At 39.9% G+C, this 16,358-nt stretch overlaps 1 protein-coding gene across 2 annotated transcripts in view; it reads left to right on the forward strand.

Annotated features, from left to right (window-relative positions):
* Positions 1-16,358, forward strand: part of CMYA5 (cardiomyopathy associated 5) — a 115,222-nt gene that overhangs the window by 67,523 nt on the left and 31,341 nt on the right. Inside the window, exons 3-6 of one of the 2 annotated variants that reach the window (XM_047778182.1) lie at positions 2,957-3,052; positions 4,802-5,035; positions 6,838-6,860; positions 11,232-11,350. In XM_047778182.1, coding sequence (XP_047634138.1) covers positions 2,957-3,052; positions 4,802-5,035; positions 6,838-6,860; positions 11,232-11,350 — 472 coding nt within the window. The remainder of the gene's footprint in view (positions 1-2,956; positions 3,053-4,801; positions 5,036-6,837; positions 6,861-11,231; positions 11,351-16,358) is intronic. The other variant, XR_007134508.1, reaches the window with a different exon arrangement.

Genomic DNA, 16,358 nt, shown 5'->3' on the forward strand with positions numbered 1-16,358 from the left:
CAGTAGCCAGAGTAATCAGAAATGGCAAATAATAACAAGAATTAAGGGAACTTAGTATTTTGTAATATGTATAATATACATATATATATATATATACACATACATACATACATACATGTGTGTGTACAACTGAATCACTTTCCTGTACACCTGAAACTAACACAAGATTGTAAATCAACTCTACTTCAAATTAAAAAATAAACAAAATGGCTAAAACTAATGCAAACAAAAAATAAGAACTGAACACTTACTCTGGGCCAGACAATGTGTTAAGTTCTTCATATACAAGATACGATGTTTTTTTTTTTCTTGTTTTTTTTTAGGGCCACACCGAAGGCATATGGAAGTTGCCAGGCCAAATCGGAGCTGTCACCCTACCTCATAGCAACGCCAGATCTGGGCCAAGTCTACAACCTACACCAAAGCTCATGGCAATGCTGGATCCTTAATCCACTGAGCAAGGCCAGGGATCAAACCCACTTCCTCATGGATACTAGTCTGGTTCATTACCGTTGAGCCACAGTGGGAATTCCCTACAAGATATCTTTGAATCCTCACAACAGTCCTGTCATGGTTTTCAACTTGCAGATGACGAATGGGCTCAGAGTTTAAGCCCAAGGTCAAAGAGGACAGAAGTAGGATTGGTACCCAGGTCTGTCTGATGTCAGAGCTCATGCTCTTTTCTGTATATCCCTGTTGCTCCACTCCCTGCCTTCCTAATGGTAGCAATTTTCGATAGGATTATTCACTTGAGTCACTATTCAATATTTGTCAACCTTATTTTGATGCAATATGCTATCATATTAGAATCTTGGCTTTTTTCCCCCCCAGAAAAGTAATCTTTTTCATCTTGTATGATATTGATTCTGTTTCTCCAGGGTGAAAAAATTTTGAACCTACCTGGTAAAGTTTGGGAGTAGATTTTATGAAATCTCAGGCAATGCATTTCATCAGCACCAGTGAAATGTGCCCCATTATCTGATGTCACTTAGTTTTGTTAACTAACGACAATGCTTGGGCACTGCCAGCAGAAAGAAGACTAGATTTTTTTCAGCCTTCTTAATAATTTTTTTTTCTTTCTAAAAGTGTTAGAAATTAAAAAAAAATCTGTCTAAATACTGTTAATTTAAAACAAATTTCAAAAACAGAGAGATATGATGTCTCCTGCTTTAAAACCATTTTAAAGTTCTTGTTTTTGTTTTTTCCCCCGGATCTTCTCCAAACAGCATGAGGAAGAGAAAATGGAAAACTAGTTGACTAAGCCAAAGAGGCTTGCTTCACTAGATCAACTGTGAAGGTTGAATTGGTTGGCAACTTTTAAAAATTAAAAGTAAATTTCAAAAGTTGTTACTTGAGAACTTTCTAGCATCTTGTGAGTAGACCATTTGTGATTATTCAGGAATTGATTGCTGCATTTGCAGATTATCTAGGTCCGGGCTTCTCCTCCAACTCCATCCCCATTGTGGTAGCTTATATTATCTTCCTTCACTCTCTCCCTTCCTTCCTTCCTTCTCATTATTAATTGACCTTCCATTCCATATCAAGAGTTAAAACAAAGCTATCAAGAATTAAAACAGAGGAGTTCCCATCGTGGTACAGTGGTTAATGAATCTGACTAGGAACCATGGGGTTTCAGGTTCAATCCCTGGCCTTGCTCAGTGGGTTAGGGATCTGGCATTGCTGTGAGCTGTGGTGTGGGTTGCAGACCTGACTCGGATCCCACATTGCTGTGGCTGTGGTATAGGCTGGCAGCTATAGCTCCGATTGGACCCCTAGCTTGGGAACCTCCATGTGCCGCAGGAGCGGCCCTAGAAAAGGCAAAAAGACAAAATAAAGAAAGAAAGAAATAAAAGCTAAGAAGAATTAAAAAAAAAAAAAGAATTAAAACAGAACTAAAGGAAGATGGACTTATAGCTCCCCCAAATGATACAGCACTGTAGGAGCACAGTGTTCTGGGAAATGCACCCTCTGGGAGGGAGTGAAATGATGTAGTGGGCCGGGAGGGATGGGGAAGGTGTCCTGAAAAGCTGAAGCTTGGGTGACCCTTAAAATAGAGTTCTCCTAGAAAACAAGGGCTGGGAGGACATTCTAGAGACAGGCTATGCCTTATAGCAAAGCACTAGGTGGAAAGAGTCCAAGGAAAGGTGGGCCTTGTGTGACTGGAGCCTGGGTGGTTGTAGAGAAAGAGGTAGGAACTAGAGAGCAAAGCAGAGGCCAGATCCTGAAGGGACCTCTGTCAGTGTGATTTCTCCATCACTGTGGATAGTGCATCAGTCAGGTGGACGCTCTTTTAGTCTGGATTGTTACTTGTTCCGTTTCTCAGGATAGATTACAGCTGGGTTTATAACTCATAGGTACCATCTTCCATCACCCACACGATTTCTAGTTGGCTGTCACTCCTTGAGTATTTTAACCCTTTGAAAGTCCTTAGAACTTTAAGTCCTCTTTAATAGAGACGTTTCATCATTTGATATGCTACCTCTGGCCTGGTCGCACTCTGTTCACCTTCTCAGGATCAAGTGCTGCAAGCGCTTGAAACCGTTGGTGCAAATATGAGGCAGCTACTCAAATATGTTGGACCAGTTCAGAAAAGAGTCTGCTATCATAGATAAAAGACAATATGTAAAAATCGAGGCCTTACTAAGGAGGAAGAATTAAATTCGTAGTTTACTAAAACAAGTATGTTTTGAACTCATCAACTTACCAAAAAGTCCTTCCTCTTGCATAAGAAAATAAATTATTGCTTTCACTCACAAACCTCCTCACTGTTTATCATGCATTACCTATAGTCAATTTTTTAGTTGAAGCAGCAAAGAACTTAAAGATTGGTTTTTAGTGAACTTGATATAGTGAATCTCTACCAAACATACTCAATTTATAAGGAGATTGGAACTCACTGCTTGAAGTTCTCTTCTCTATTGTCACATACTAAGGATATCTTAATACTTTTCTTCAGGTTCAATTAGCAGAATTTCTAGAAGATTTACAAGAAAAGTCCCTGAGGATCGAAGCCTTTGTTAGTGAGATAGAATCTTTCTTTAATACCATCGAGGTAAGTTACGTTATCTTTTTTACTTTAACCTGGTTTGTTCACAGCATCACAAGTAAATGATTCTAAGCTTAAAAGGACCTGAATTAGGGTTTGTGTGTGCATAGGAGGTTTGCCATTTTTGGTCTTGTTTGATTAAAAGTCAGGTTCTTAAACCTTTTCTCTGTGTGTTATCAATGCAACTACTTTGTATTTAAGAATAAATGATTTGCCCTTAAAAACGCATAAACCTAGGAGTTCCATGGTAGCTCAGCAGGTTAAAGATCAGGCATTGGTTTGGGTCACTGCTGTGACGCAGATGTGTTCCCTGGCCTGGGAACTCTTGCATGCCATGGGCAAGGCCAAAAATTAAAATAATAATAATAATAATAATAATTAAAAAAACACGCAAAACAACAGCGCACATTTATTGGGCACATGTTATGATAGGGTAAATGCTTTATGTGCTTTATTCGGTTTAATCCTCACAATAACCATATGAAATGGGAGCTATTATTGTTGTCCCAATTTTATGGGTAAGAAACCAAAATTTAAAGTTAAGAATATTACCCAAGATCATAGTAAGTTGAGAGCCAAGATGTGGATTCAGATCTGAGTTATTTGCCCCACCACCCTGCATTCAGTGGGTCAGCTCTGCAGAGGTGCTCAAAGGCACTGCCTAGGGTTCCATGCCCAGGTCAGAGGAGTACCTCTCTTGGTACCGCTGTCTTTGATCAGTTCATGCTGGCCCCTGCTCCCTCTGCAGTGAAGAAGGGGATAGCAATGCTCCATCCATATGCAGTCTCGGCCCAGGCATCCTTACGTGTCCATCACGATTGGCAGAGGGTCCCTGCAGAAGGCGAGTGCTCTGTTTTCTATCACTAGGGCCAGGCCTGTTGTAGATCAGTTAACACCTGCGGATTATTTTTAGTGTTGTTGCCCCCCACCCACCCCCGCCACCAAAGTGTTCCTTTCAGACAGTAAATAATATAATCACCTTATCACTAGCCTTCTAGTGAGGACAGCTAAGCATCTGAGTTTGTCCAGATGGGCGATAAAGCTTCTCTGCCCTGACGGAAGCTGCCCCTCCCCTGATGAGCATTTATGAATGTGGCACCTTGTCCAGTATCCTGGCTGTTTCCTCCCTCATGCTGTGATTTTAGTGGAGTGGTAGAAATGGCACGAAACCCTCTCTACTACCTGAAGGCTGTGGATCTGCATTACCCTGTGCCACTTTTATTTTATCATGTGGGAATGCAGGGGGGCAAGTTATCCCTGAAAATCATTGTTTGTGTGTTTCATTAATTAAATCCTTCTTGTTAAGCCTCTTATAGTGAGTGCCATTGCAAAGGGGTTGGTGGGCTGGAAATTTACACTGCAGATAATCTGTGATTCTCTTTATCAGGATGCCAGAGGTTAATTCTTTAAAAGGTTAGTATTTCTGGAGTTCCCATTGTGGCTCGGTGAAAATGAATCTGACTAGTATCCACGAGGATGCGGGTTTGATCCCTGGCCTCACTCAGTGGGTTAAGGATCTGGTGTTGCGGTGAGCTGTGGTGTATGTAGGTTGCAGAGGTGGCCTGGATCTGGTGTTGCTGTGACTGTGGTGGAGACTGGCAGCTATAGCTCCGACTGGACCCCTAGCCTAGGAACCTCATATGCCGTGGGTGCAGCCCTAAAAAGACCAAAAAAAAAAAAAAAAGTATTTATCTTAAAAAATGTACTTCTTTTTTCATTCAGAAGTATTTTTTGTTTATTGCTTTGGTTTAATAGGAAAACTGTAGTAAAAATGAAAAAAGGCTAGAAGAACAAAATGAGGAAATGATGAAGAAGGTTTTAGCTCAGTATGATGAAAAAGCCCAGAGCTTCGAGGAAGTGAAGAGAAAGAAGATGGAATTCCTGCACGACCAGATGGTCCACTTTTTGCAGAGCATGGATACTGCCAAGGACACCCTGGAGACCATCGTGAGAGAAGCTGAGGAGCTTGATGAGACCGTTTTCTTGACTGTAAGCACCAATTAAAACAGGTCCAGGCACCTTGAACCCACCCTGGCCCCAAGTCTGTTTTTAAAAATTCATCTTTTACTATTCCCTAGGATCATTGACATCTGTTTGGGGTTTATAGCATTCTGATTTTAAAAATTATTAGGGGATGCCTGAGGTCTTTAGAAAAGGCCCAGCCAATCCTTAAAGCTGTGACACCCAGATTCAGCTGAAGGAGGCCTGGAAGCCAGGCCCCACCATCATGTGTTGGTTCTGTCACAATGGATTGGTCACCTTCTAAGGAGGGAGGGAAAGCAGCCTGAAAACCTCACTCAGGCCACACTTCCTTTAGGTGCTGGCCTGGTCTGTCAGTGTCTGGCCCATGCACACCCACTCCCTAATCTGAAATGACCTCTCATAGGGACCATTCCCTTTGAGCCTCACCAAGGGGAGAGTAGCAGGCAGGGGCATGTTCAGCCTGCAAAAGGACGACATGGCATGGTAACTTGTTCAGAAACATGTTGGTCCTTTTTTTTCAGGGCTGCATCCGAGGCATATAGAGATTCCCAGCCCAGGGGTCGATTTGGAGGTACAGCTGCCGGCCTACACCACAGCCATAGCAACACCAGATCTTTAACCCACTGAGTGAGGCCAGGCATCAAACCTGCATCCTCATGGATACGAGTCGGATTCGTTTCTGCTGTGCCACGACGGGAACTCCCATGTTGATCTTTTTACAAGGGTCTTCCTGGGGACCAAATTCCTTAATTCAAACAAGTACCATGTGGACAGAGACTCCCTTGAGTGCTCCTCAAATGGCACGCAGAGGCAGTTTGTTGGTCTCCAAATTCCCTGGAGGCTACAGTAGAGCCCTGGTTCTCCATGGAGCCAGGATTAACCAAAAGTAGTGGAGTTGCTTTCCCTGAGGGCAAGCCCAAACCTAATTGGCAGTAACCAGAGGAAAGCACCATTCTATGATGAGGGGGGACTGCCCTTTCAAGGCTCCCCAGTCCTCCCAGACCTCCAGTAAAGACTGGAGCTGGAGAAAGGCAGAATGGGGCAATGTTAGGCTTTTGATTTGCCTTTGGGGATGCCTCCGTCCAGTGCACATTTGAGGGAGGTGGACCCGCATCCTCGAAGGAGGATGAAAACCATTCAGTCACCTTATGCTTCATTAAGGCAACGCTTTGGGATTTTAAAATGCATCATCTCATGTGCAGTATAGCATTAATAAAGTGCTTCGTGTTCCCAAAGAACCTTACCTTTCTTTGAGAAGACTATTTTCTTCTCTCTAGAAGAACAAGGGAAAAAGAAAGCATTTTTCCCTACTTATAAAAGTAATATATATCCATTTTAGCAAATTTGGAAAATAGAGAAAAGCACAGACAAGGTATCACCCAGAGATAACTACTGATCACATTTTGCTGCCTCTCTCACACTGAACAAAGTTCAGTCATTTTTCTTGCTTTGGAGAATTCTATTCTGGAAGCTAAGCCATTTGTTCATGAGTGGAGAGAAGCAGAGCGGAAGCCGATGGTAGAGAGTGGAGCAGACCTGGAAACTAAAGTCCCCACCATCCCAGACCCTGCCCCCCACCCCTTCTGAGCACTAATTTCTTTGCTGCCTAGAAGGAAGGCCCCCCAAGAGAAACAGCCTCGGGGTAGCAGAAGAGTAATGGTTTTAGAACATGCATAATCTTAATGCTCCAGGGTTTTTCTTCTTGTTGTTAATTAGTGTCTCTCTCTCTCTCTCATTCTGTCACCCCTGTCCCTCTCTTCCTTCCCCTCTCTCAATCTCATTTCTCTCCCTCTCTCACTCCCCCAAAGTCATTTGAGGAAATCAATGAAAGGTATATAAAACATGGCACAATGTTGTGGTGACTGAGACTAGCATGACTGTATGCTTTAGTTTTAATATTTTGATGCTTTATAGAAAATGAACTGCCAGTTGAAAAAATACATACATTTAGTGAACTGCTGGATTTGCACTTTTAGATATGGTGCTTTTAAAAAAACTAAATGACAGCTTTGCAAGAAAATTGCATGTGCTTTAGTTAAATAACAATTATCATAATGTAGATTTTTAACTGCTTCATCGAAATGTAGTCTGTATTTCCAACCTAATCTAGGCTAGGCCATCTTTCCTGCCACTGCATACAGAACATTTTGTAGATACTTAGACTTATTGGTGAAATGTGAGTCTTTGAAAGCATCATTCATATCTGCCTTGAGCCGTTTGATGACTTATGTAATCTTAATGGAATCTTCTCTCATTTTCTCTTCAAAAGATAGGCAGGCATTTATCTTCTCGTTCTGCTCAGCTCACCTAAATGAATCTTCCCCTTTGATTTTTGTTTTGTTCTTGTTGTTGTTCTTAACGCTCAGCCTAAGAGAAATTCTTCTTTCACTTCAAAGGCACAACACTCAACAAGAAATTAGGACATGTTGTCTATAAAAACACATGGCAGGAGTTCCCTGGTGGCCTATCAGTTAAGGATTCAGCATTGTCACTGCTGTGGCTTGGGTTTGATCTGTGGCTTGGGAAATGTCACTTGCTGCAGGTGTGGCCAAAAAAAAAAAAAAAGTCATAGAAAAATTAAAAAAAAACAAAACATGTAACAGCAGATCTATGTTTATCTTCGGGAGCAGCTGATAATGAAGTGCTTATACTGATCTAACACATTGCCTTTCTGCCCCATAGCCAGGCCTGAGGTCTTTCCTACGGGTTGAGCCTAATTTTTTTTTTTAAGCCAGTTTTTTTCCCTTGAGTATCAGTTTCTAAAATCAAAAATATGATCTTCAGTTTGCTTTATTCAATGCCAAATTGTGAAATAGCATAAAGTTAAATCAGACATCTGTATTTGTGATATATAAAATAAAGAAAAACAGACTTGGATTAGAAACCTGCTTTTTTTAGGTAAGTGAAAAACAAATGAATCCTATTACCTTTGGGAAAAAAATCTCTTGAACAGAATATTGCTGAGATGCTTTAGAAAAATAGTTTGTATATTGATATTGGCATTAATCAATAAGGATTTCAGTAGAGTGGCTCTCTTAGAAATAGAATTTACTCAGGGAGCTTTAAAAAAAAAATGCTAATGCTTGAATCTTAACCTCCAGAGATTCTGTCTTAACTGGTGTGGGGTGTGGCCAGGGCATTTTTAAGCTTGCTAAGTGATTTTAATACACAGGCAAGGTTGAGAATCTTTGGTTTATAACAACCTGTCCTCTGGCCCAGTGGCGGCACCTGAATTACCTGTGCAGTCTGTTAGACCAAAGCTCCTGGAGCTCCATCCCAGATGCACTATAGGAGAACCCACGGTGGGACCAGGCATCCACATGTTGACCTATTGTCATGCAGGAGTCAGAGGCACATCTGGCAGGTCTGGAAACTGATGCTCAGGATTTGTTCCCAGTTTCCTTTCTTTTTAAAAAATTATACATTTCTTGTAAATACTAGAGCTATTTTTTTTAACCCCCAAAGAATAAGAATTTAAGAGTGCCATTCCATATGCATTGCACAGTGTAGAGGAGTTATTTGCTTATTTATTACTTTCCATACACTCATGGATTGGCAGGAAAACTTTGGTGAATGAAAATTTGCTAATGCATTTACCTTTAAAAATGCTATTGCTTCACATTTTTACTTTTCTAAACATTAAACTATTAACTTGCCAGTGTGAATTGACATCCATTTAATTCTAAATACCATTTCCTTGGTTTCATGCTTGAACTTGTTCATCTGTGTGTCACTTTAATTAATTTTGATTTCATTTTCCAATTGACAATGAATTAATCTTTGCTGAAGCTGCATGTTGCCTAAGTACACTTGGGATAACCATTATTTTTCTGTAAAGAAAAAAGATAACAAAATTCGAGGTTTGGGGAAGAAATATGAACAATTAAAGAAAATCCTGTTCAACATGCGCACATGTGATGAAGCTTAATTTTTTTTTTTACACTAAAAGAAGCCTTTCATGTTCTCAAGACAACTTCTGCCTCCCAGTCTCAATGTTATTGGTGTTCCTTTCTATGAGAAGTGCTAATTATCTAGTTTTTTCCCTTGCTGCTTTTTCTCCCTCCTGTCACATTATATCTCTAAAGGCAGTGCTTGTATAATAAATGATTTTCTCAGCACTAAAAATGTTTAAATTAAAGAATGCTGTCAAGCATATTTAGACTCAAAATTTGCATATTTTGAAAAACACATTTGCTTAGAAAATGCTGTTCTGCTAGCAGGATGCATTTTTTCCCCCTCTGTTTTGCTCTTTTGTGTTATAATGAAAAAGAAAGTCACAACCATTCTAAGACCTGCTCATAGAAAGATGTCCACTGGTCCTTTCATACCCTGATGTAACAGGTCAGTGCAAAGGGAAAGCTCAAACATTTCACATGTTCTGTCTATAGCCAGAACGTCTGTGCTACAAAAATCCTCCACTTAGTCAGTGACATGATTGAGAAGGCTTAGTACATGCACTAATCGCCCCTGTATGTTCATCTTGGGTCTATTGCTCACACCCTTTGCATCTCCAAAGCCTTAATGAAGGCATGCATTCTCTTCCCTCCCCTAGAGCACTATGGGGTTCTCCCAGTTGACCTTACTACCTCTTGAGCTGACGTGCTCTGACCCTCCCTCAGACTCGTGAGAGTATATTCTTCCAAACTTCCCTTGTCTAAATACTTCCGTGGCTCTCCCTGCCTGAAAAGACAAAATGGAAACCCCTGATGGACAGGAAAAGCTCTTCCCAGTCAAGCCACACACCACCTTTCTATTTCATCTCTGTCTCCATCTCCCAGTTCCCAAGGTAGCCTGTGGTCCCTTCTGGCCCTTGCGAGTGCCACACTCCTTCACAACTCCTCACCTTTGTTCATGCTGTTTGTCTCTTTGCAACACCCGTACTCACATTTTTGCCCAGGAAACTCCTATGCATTCTGCAAGACTCAGCCCAAATATCACCTCCTCTTTGGAGCCCCTACTGGAATCATCTTCCCCAAACAAGATGGTAGTGAATTGTATTATTCCTAACATGAGTAAGCATAGCAGGCACCCTTTAAATATGTCAGTTATACTTTATAATCTTGTCCCCTCAGATGGATACATTTTCCAGACCTGAGATCTGGATATTCTCACCAAATGAAACCTTGTCCTTTTATTCATCCAGAACCTATTTATTAAAAGCTTACCATATGCCAAGTAACTGATTATAATGCAGTAGTGAACCCAACAAAGTCCTATTTTGCATGTAGATTGTATTCAGGTGAAGTAGAGACCTTTGAGCAGACATCTAAATTAAGTGAGGAAGGAGCCACACAAGTAGCCAGGAGAGGAAAGTTCCACCAGCAGGTGCAAAGCCTTAGAGGTGGGTCTGTGCTGCCCAAACCCCAAAGTCCATGATGATGAAGCTGATGCAGTTCCTAGCCGTTGACTTAACTTCTGCAAGGTAATTCCAGTTCTGTGTGAGTGAGAGACAGAAAGGAGAACTCACCAAATTTTAGGCTCCTCATGCTAAAAAATAAACACTTTTTGCAATCCCTCCTTCCCCTTTTCCCTCCTCAGAATCAACCTTTTTTTTTTTTTTTTAAATTTTAAGCCCAGATCGCCTGTAGATGTCAATGTTTAGAGTATTTGTTGGCATTCCTCCTAAGAGGGTCTTGAGTATAAACAAGCTGTCAATTTATATATTGTGGCTTGTCTAGAATTTTAAGAATGGATAGACTTTATCTTCCTTCACTGCTATATCCCTGTACCCAGAACAGTTGCCTGACACATAGTAGGTGAACATATTTTCTGGAAAGACTAAATGACTTGATGTACAGCAATGAGGGTTGGAAACAGCAAAGACATCACACAGCATGTGAATTTTCAGACAGGCTCTGAGACTTTTTATCTTTAGGAGATAAAAGCAATCATGGAAATGTTATCATTTTAGGACTAACTTTATAGAAGCCAAATTAAGACTGTATAATTCAATGGAATCTATTCAGATTTAAGGCTATAGAAATGGAGTTTCTAATATTACCCTTTGCACTGAAGAATCCCAAGAATAGAGTTTAGACATCTATTTCCAGATTTTGAAACAGTTTAAATCCTTTTTGGATACAAGGTCTCACAAAAACCACCACCACCAGTATCACCAACTTCATTTTGAATAATTGTTCTTAGCTCTCATTGTGTATGCTAATAATTTCTTGACTCATAGAGACATATTTTTTCCTGATAGGTTGCTTTCTGCAATGGAGAGCACTGCTTCTTTAGAGAAAATTCCTGCTGCGTTTTCACTCTTTGAACATTATGATGACAGCTCGGCAAGAAGTGACCAGATGTTAAAACAAGTGGCTGGTAGGAATTTCAATATGTTAATTACCTTGATGAAAGTTGGCAGTTTTTTCTTGTTTGTTTTGTAAAGATTTTGAATGTAAGGAAATACAACTGGAAAAAGAAACAGCTCAGTTGTAAAACTTTAAAGCTAGATTCTGAAATAAAGCGTGAGACAAGCATACCATTTCAGTTATAAACTGCATTTCCATTTGAAGCTTTAACCATGCTGGGATATTGAGGAGGTGGAAGGAAGTAGCAGCAGAATCAAAGGGTCTCCTTTTTTTTTTTTTTTTTTCTTTTAAAATAGTTTCTCTCTCTCTCTCTTCTAGAGAGCCAGGTATAGAAAAAAATCAAGTATTTCATCTGTGTTGAACAGATTTTTCTTTCTGAGTGGTTTCCCCCTCTTCAGTTGAGTTCTTTTTCCTTTTTTTTTTCAAATAAAATAGATTAACTTGGAGAACTAACAGCTCAGCATCATGCTCAGTAGCCAGGAGCCTCCTACTCAACTGTCAAAAGCATCCTGCCAGCTCTTCAAAAATATTTTTTAATGTGCTATTTTAACAAACAAGACAATGAAATGTATTTAGATTTTTCAAAGCTACTGTGTTTCAGTGAAATAACTAAGTTTCACTAACTGTAAAATGTGCTTAGATGCCCTCCTTAAAAGATGCTGCAGTCTTTCAAAGCCACCTTAAAGATGATTTCTGTTTTCAAATTGCCAATTAACTTCCATTCCTGTAGGAAGTTTTAATTTAGTAGCTATTAAAAGGCTACTGTGTCTTTAAAAAGACCAAAAAACCCCACAAAAAACCAAAAAGCAAAACACCCCCAACCCATCAACCCTATTATATAAGATGAAAAATTCAGTCATTTATCCTAATACATTTTCTGTAGAAATGTATCAGAACAAGAGTATTTTCTTGTAATGTCTTTAAGAAGCATTTGAATAGAGCAGTGATTGCAAAACAAGAAATTCTAACAGAGTAACTCTTTTACATTTAAGGGATTCCTTATATGCTGTTGTTCATTTACAAGGATAGTCTTTTAAATATCTGATGGGCAATGAGAGGATATTCTGTATATTTTAGGTGTCACAGAGTTAAATGGTCAAAATGGGAATAACATTTTTTACCTTGGTGCTACACCAAAGAGGGGGAATAAATTGCTGTGGAGGGAGGGCTAACTGTAGATTAGTGACATCCAAGGCTTCCTTGGCTCTGCTCATACGTACATTTTCTTAAATTGAGATAAAGTGTGCATAACATAAAATTTTCCATTTTAGGTGTTCCCATTGTGGCGCAGCAGAAGCAAATCCGACTAGGAATAATGAGGTTGCGGGTTCAATCCCTGGCCTTGCTCAGTGGGTTAAGGATCTGGTGTTGCTGTGAGCTGTGGTGTAGGTCACAGACAGGCCTTGGATCCCACATTGCTGTGGCTGTGGTGTAGGCTGGCAGCAGTAGATCCAATATGACCCCAAGCCTGGGAACCTCCATGTGCCGAGAAAAAAAAAATTGCCATTTTAACCATTTTGAAGACACCATTGTACAACCATCACCACTCATCCAGCTCCAGAATTCATTTCCTCTTTCAAAATTGAAACTCTGTATCTATTAAATAGTAACTCCCCATTCCTTCCCCTCCCCCTGACCTCTGGGCAACCACTGTTCTAATTCCTGTCTCTATGAATTTAACTACTCGAGATACCTCAGATAAGTGGAATCATGAAGCATTTGACTTTTTGTGACGGCTTATTTCACTTAGCATGTTGTCCTCCAGGTTCATCCGTATTGTACCATGTGTCAGAACATCCTTTCTTATTAAAGCTGGATAACATTCTGTTGTACGTCTATACTGCATTTGACTTATCCATTCAGCTATCCATGTACTTTTGGGTTCTTTTCACCTTGTAGCTACTGTGGATAATGCAGCTCTCCTGGGGATGTTTTTGAAAAGCTAGGTTGAGGACCCACCACAGGTACTGAAGTGTGGGTTGGTCTTATGCTTAGCTTGCTGAGCGTGACAGCTCTTTACCGGCATGCTCTATCAGGCAGAGGGAATCCATGGGGGTAATTCCTCTACCTGATTCCCTAGCCTCTGGCAAAGAAGCCTTAAAATCATTTTGTATTTTTTGGCATTACTCCTACTCAACTTTATTACTACGCAAGTGTAAATAGCATAGCTAACATGTAAAATCCGGGCTTCTGATGTTGTACTTCCACACAGGAATTGCAAATCCAGCTGCTGTTATCAGAGTACATCTGTGGAATATGTATACCCCCTCTTTAATTTTAGAATACTTTGAAAAATAAAAGTGGTTCTTGTTTTTAAAAGAGATGTTTTAATGTGAATGTTTTTTAGGGGAAGGATTCCATTAGGTACAAAATTATTTTTAACCTACATGCTTTGCTTAACTCTTTACAACTGCTTCTTCCTTAAAACGTGTTGATTTGGGGGCCAATTCTCAATATTAAGTTGGTTAAGCTACTTGAGAGAGAGAGATTTTTGAAAAGATGTTACTTTTTTTTTTTTTCCAAAGCAGATATAGGAATTCCCATTGTGGCTCAGTGGGTTAAGAACCCAACATAGGATCCATGAGGGTTCAGTCCCTGGCCTTGCTCACTGAGTTAAGGATCACACTTGTTGCAAGCTACAATGTAGGTTGTAGATGTGGCTCAGATCCAGTGTTGCCATGGCTGTGGCTTAGGCCCCAGATGCGGCTCTGATTGCACCCCTCGCCTGGGAACTTTCATATGCTGCAGGTGTGGCCATAAAATAAAAATTAAAAAAAAATAATAAAGCAGTTACAGCTCAATGTATAATTCATAGGGGAAAAAAGGAGCATTTTCTTTTTTTTTAAATAATGATTTTTATATTTTCCATTATAGCTGGTTTATAGTGTTCTGTCAGTTTTCTCCTGTTTAGCAAGGTGACCCAGTCACACATACATGCATATATATATATTTTTACATTATCATGCTCTATCATGAGTGACTAGATATCATTCCCAGTGCTATATAGCAGGATCTCATTGCTTATCCATTCCAAAGGCAATAGTTTGCATCTCTCAACCCAAGATTCCCAGTCCATCCCACTCCTTCCCCCTTGGCAACCACAAGTCTATTATCCAAGTCCACAACTTTCTTTTCTGTGGAATGGTTCATTTGTGCCATATGTTAGATTCCAGATATAAGTGATGTCATATGGTATATGTCTTTCTCTTTCTGACTTATTTTACTTAGTGTGGGAGTCTCTGGTTCCATCCATATTGCTGCAAATGGCATTATTTTGTTCTTTTTATGGCTGAGGAGTATTCCGTTGTGTATATAAACTGTATCTTCTTCTTCTTCTTCTTCTTCTTTTTTTTTTTTTTGTCTTTTCTAGGTCCACACTTGTAGCATATGGAGGTTCCCAGGCTAGGGGTCTAATCGGAGCTGTAGCCACGGGCCTATTCCAGAGCCACAGCAACGGGGGATCCAGGCCACATCTGCGACCTACACCACAGCTCATGGCAACGCTAGATCCTTAACCCACTGAGCAAGGCCAGGGATCAAACCCACAATCTCATGATTCCTAGTTGGATTCGTTAATCACTGTGCCACCAAGGGAGCTCCTAAACCACATCTTCTTAATCCATTCATCTGTTGACACACATTTAGATTATTTCCATGTCTTGGCTATTGTGAATTGTGCTGCAGTGAACATGTGGGTGCATGTGTCTTTTTCCAGGAAAGTTTTGTCCGGATATATGCTGAAGAGTGGGATTGCTGGGTCATATGGTAGTTCTATATATAGTTTTCTAAGGTACCTCCATACTGTTTTCCATAGTGATTGTAACAATTTACATTCCCCAATAGTGCAGGAGGGTTCCCTTTTCTCCACACCCCCTCCAGCATTTGTTATTTGTGGACTTATTAATCACGGCCATTCTGACTGGTGTGAGCTAGTACATTATAGTAGTTTTGATTTGCTTTTCTCTAATAATCAGAGATGTGGAGCATTTTTTCATGTGCTTGTTGGCCATCTGTATATCTTCTTTGGAGAAATGTCTGTTCAGTCTTTTGCCCATTTTTCCATTGGGCTGTTGGCTTTTTTGCTGTTGAGTTGTATAAATTGTTTGTATGTTTTAGAGATTAAGCCTTTGTCAGTTGCATCATTTGAAACTATTTTCTCTCATGCTGTAAGTTGTCTTTTTTTTTTTTATGGTTTCTTTTACAGTGCAAAAGCTTGTCAGTTTGATTAGGTCCCACTGGGTCATTTTTGCTTTTATTTTGGTTGCTTTGGGAGACTGACCTGAAAACGTTTGTAAGGTTGATATCAGAGAATGTTTTGCCTATGTTCTCTTCCAGGAGTTTGATGGTGTCATGTCTTACATTTAAGTCTTTCAGCCATTTTGAGTTTATTTTTGTGCATGGTGTGAGGGTGTGTTCCAGTTTCATTGATTTACATGCAGCTGTCCAGTTTTCCCAGTGACACTTACTGAAAAGACTGTCTTTTCCCCATTTTATGTTCTTGCCTCTTTTGTCGAAGAGTAATTGACCATAGGTGTCTGGGTTTATTTCTGGATTCTCTATTCTGCTCCATTGGTCCGTATGTCTGTTTTGGTACCAGTGCCACACTGTCTTGCTGACTGTGGCTTTGTAATATTGCTTTAAGTCTGGGAGAGTTATGCCTCCTGCTTGGTTTTTGTTCCTCAGGATTGCTTTGGCAATTCTGGATCTTTTGTGGTTCCATATAAATTTTTGGATTGTTCTAGTTCTGTGAAAAATGTCACAGGCAATTTGATATGGATTGCATTAAATCTGTAGATTGCTTTGGGTAGTAAGGCCATTTTAACGATATTAATTTTTCCAACCCAGGAGCATGGAATATCTTTCCTTTTATTTGAATCCTCTTTAATTTCTTTGATTAATGTTTTATAATTCTCAGCATGTAAGTCTTTCACCTCCTTGGACAGGTTTATTCCCAGGCATTTGATTTTTTGGGGTGCAATTTTAAAAGGTATTATATTTTTGTATTCCTTTTTAAATAT

This window comes from Phacochoerus africanus, chromosome 4, assembly GCF_016906955.1.
Source record: "Phacochoerus africanus isolate WHEZ1 chromosome 4, ROS_Pafr_v1, whole genome shotgun sequence".
Lineage (NCBI taxonomy): Eukaryota > Metazoa > Chordata > Mammalia > Artiodactyla > Suidae > Phacochoerus > Phacochoerus africanus.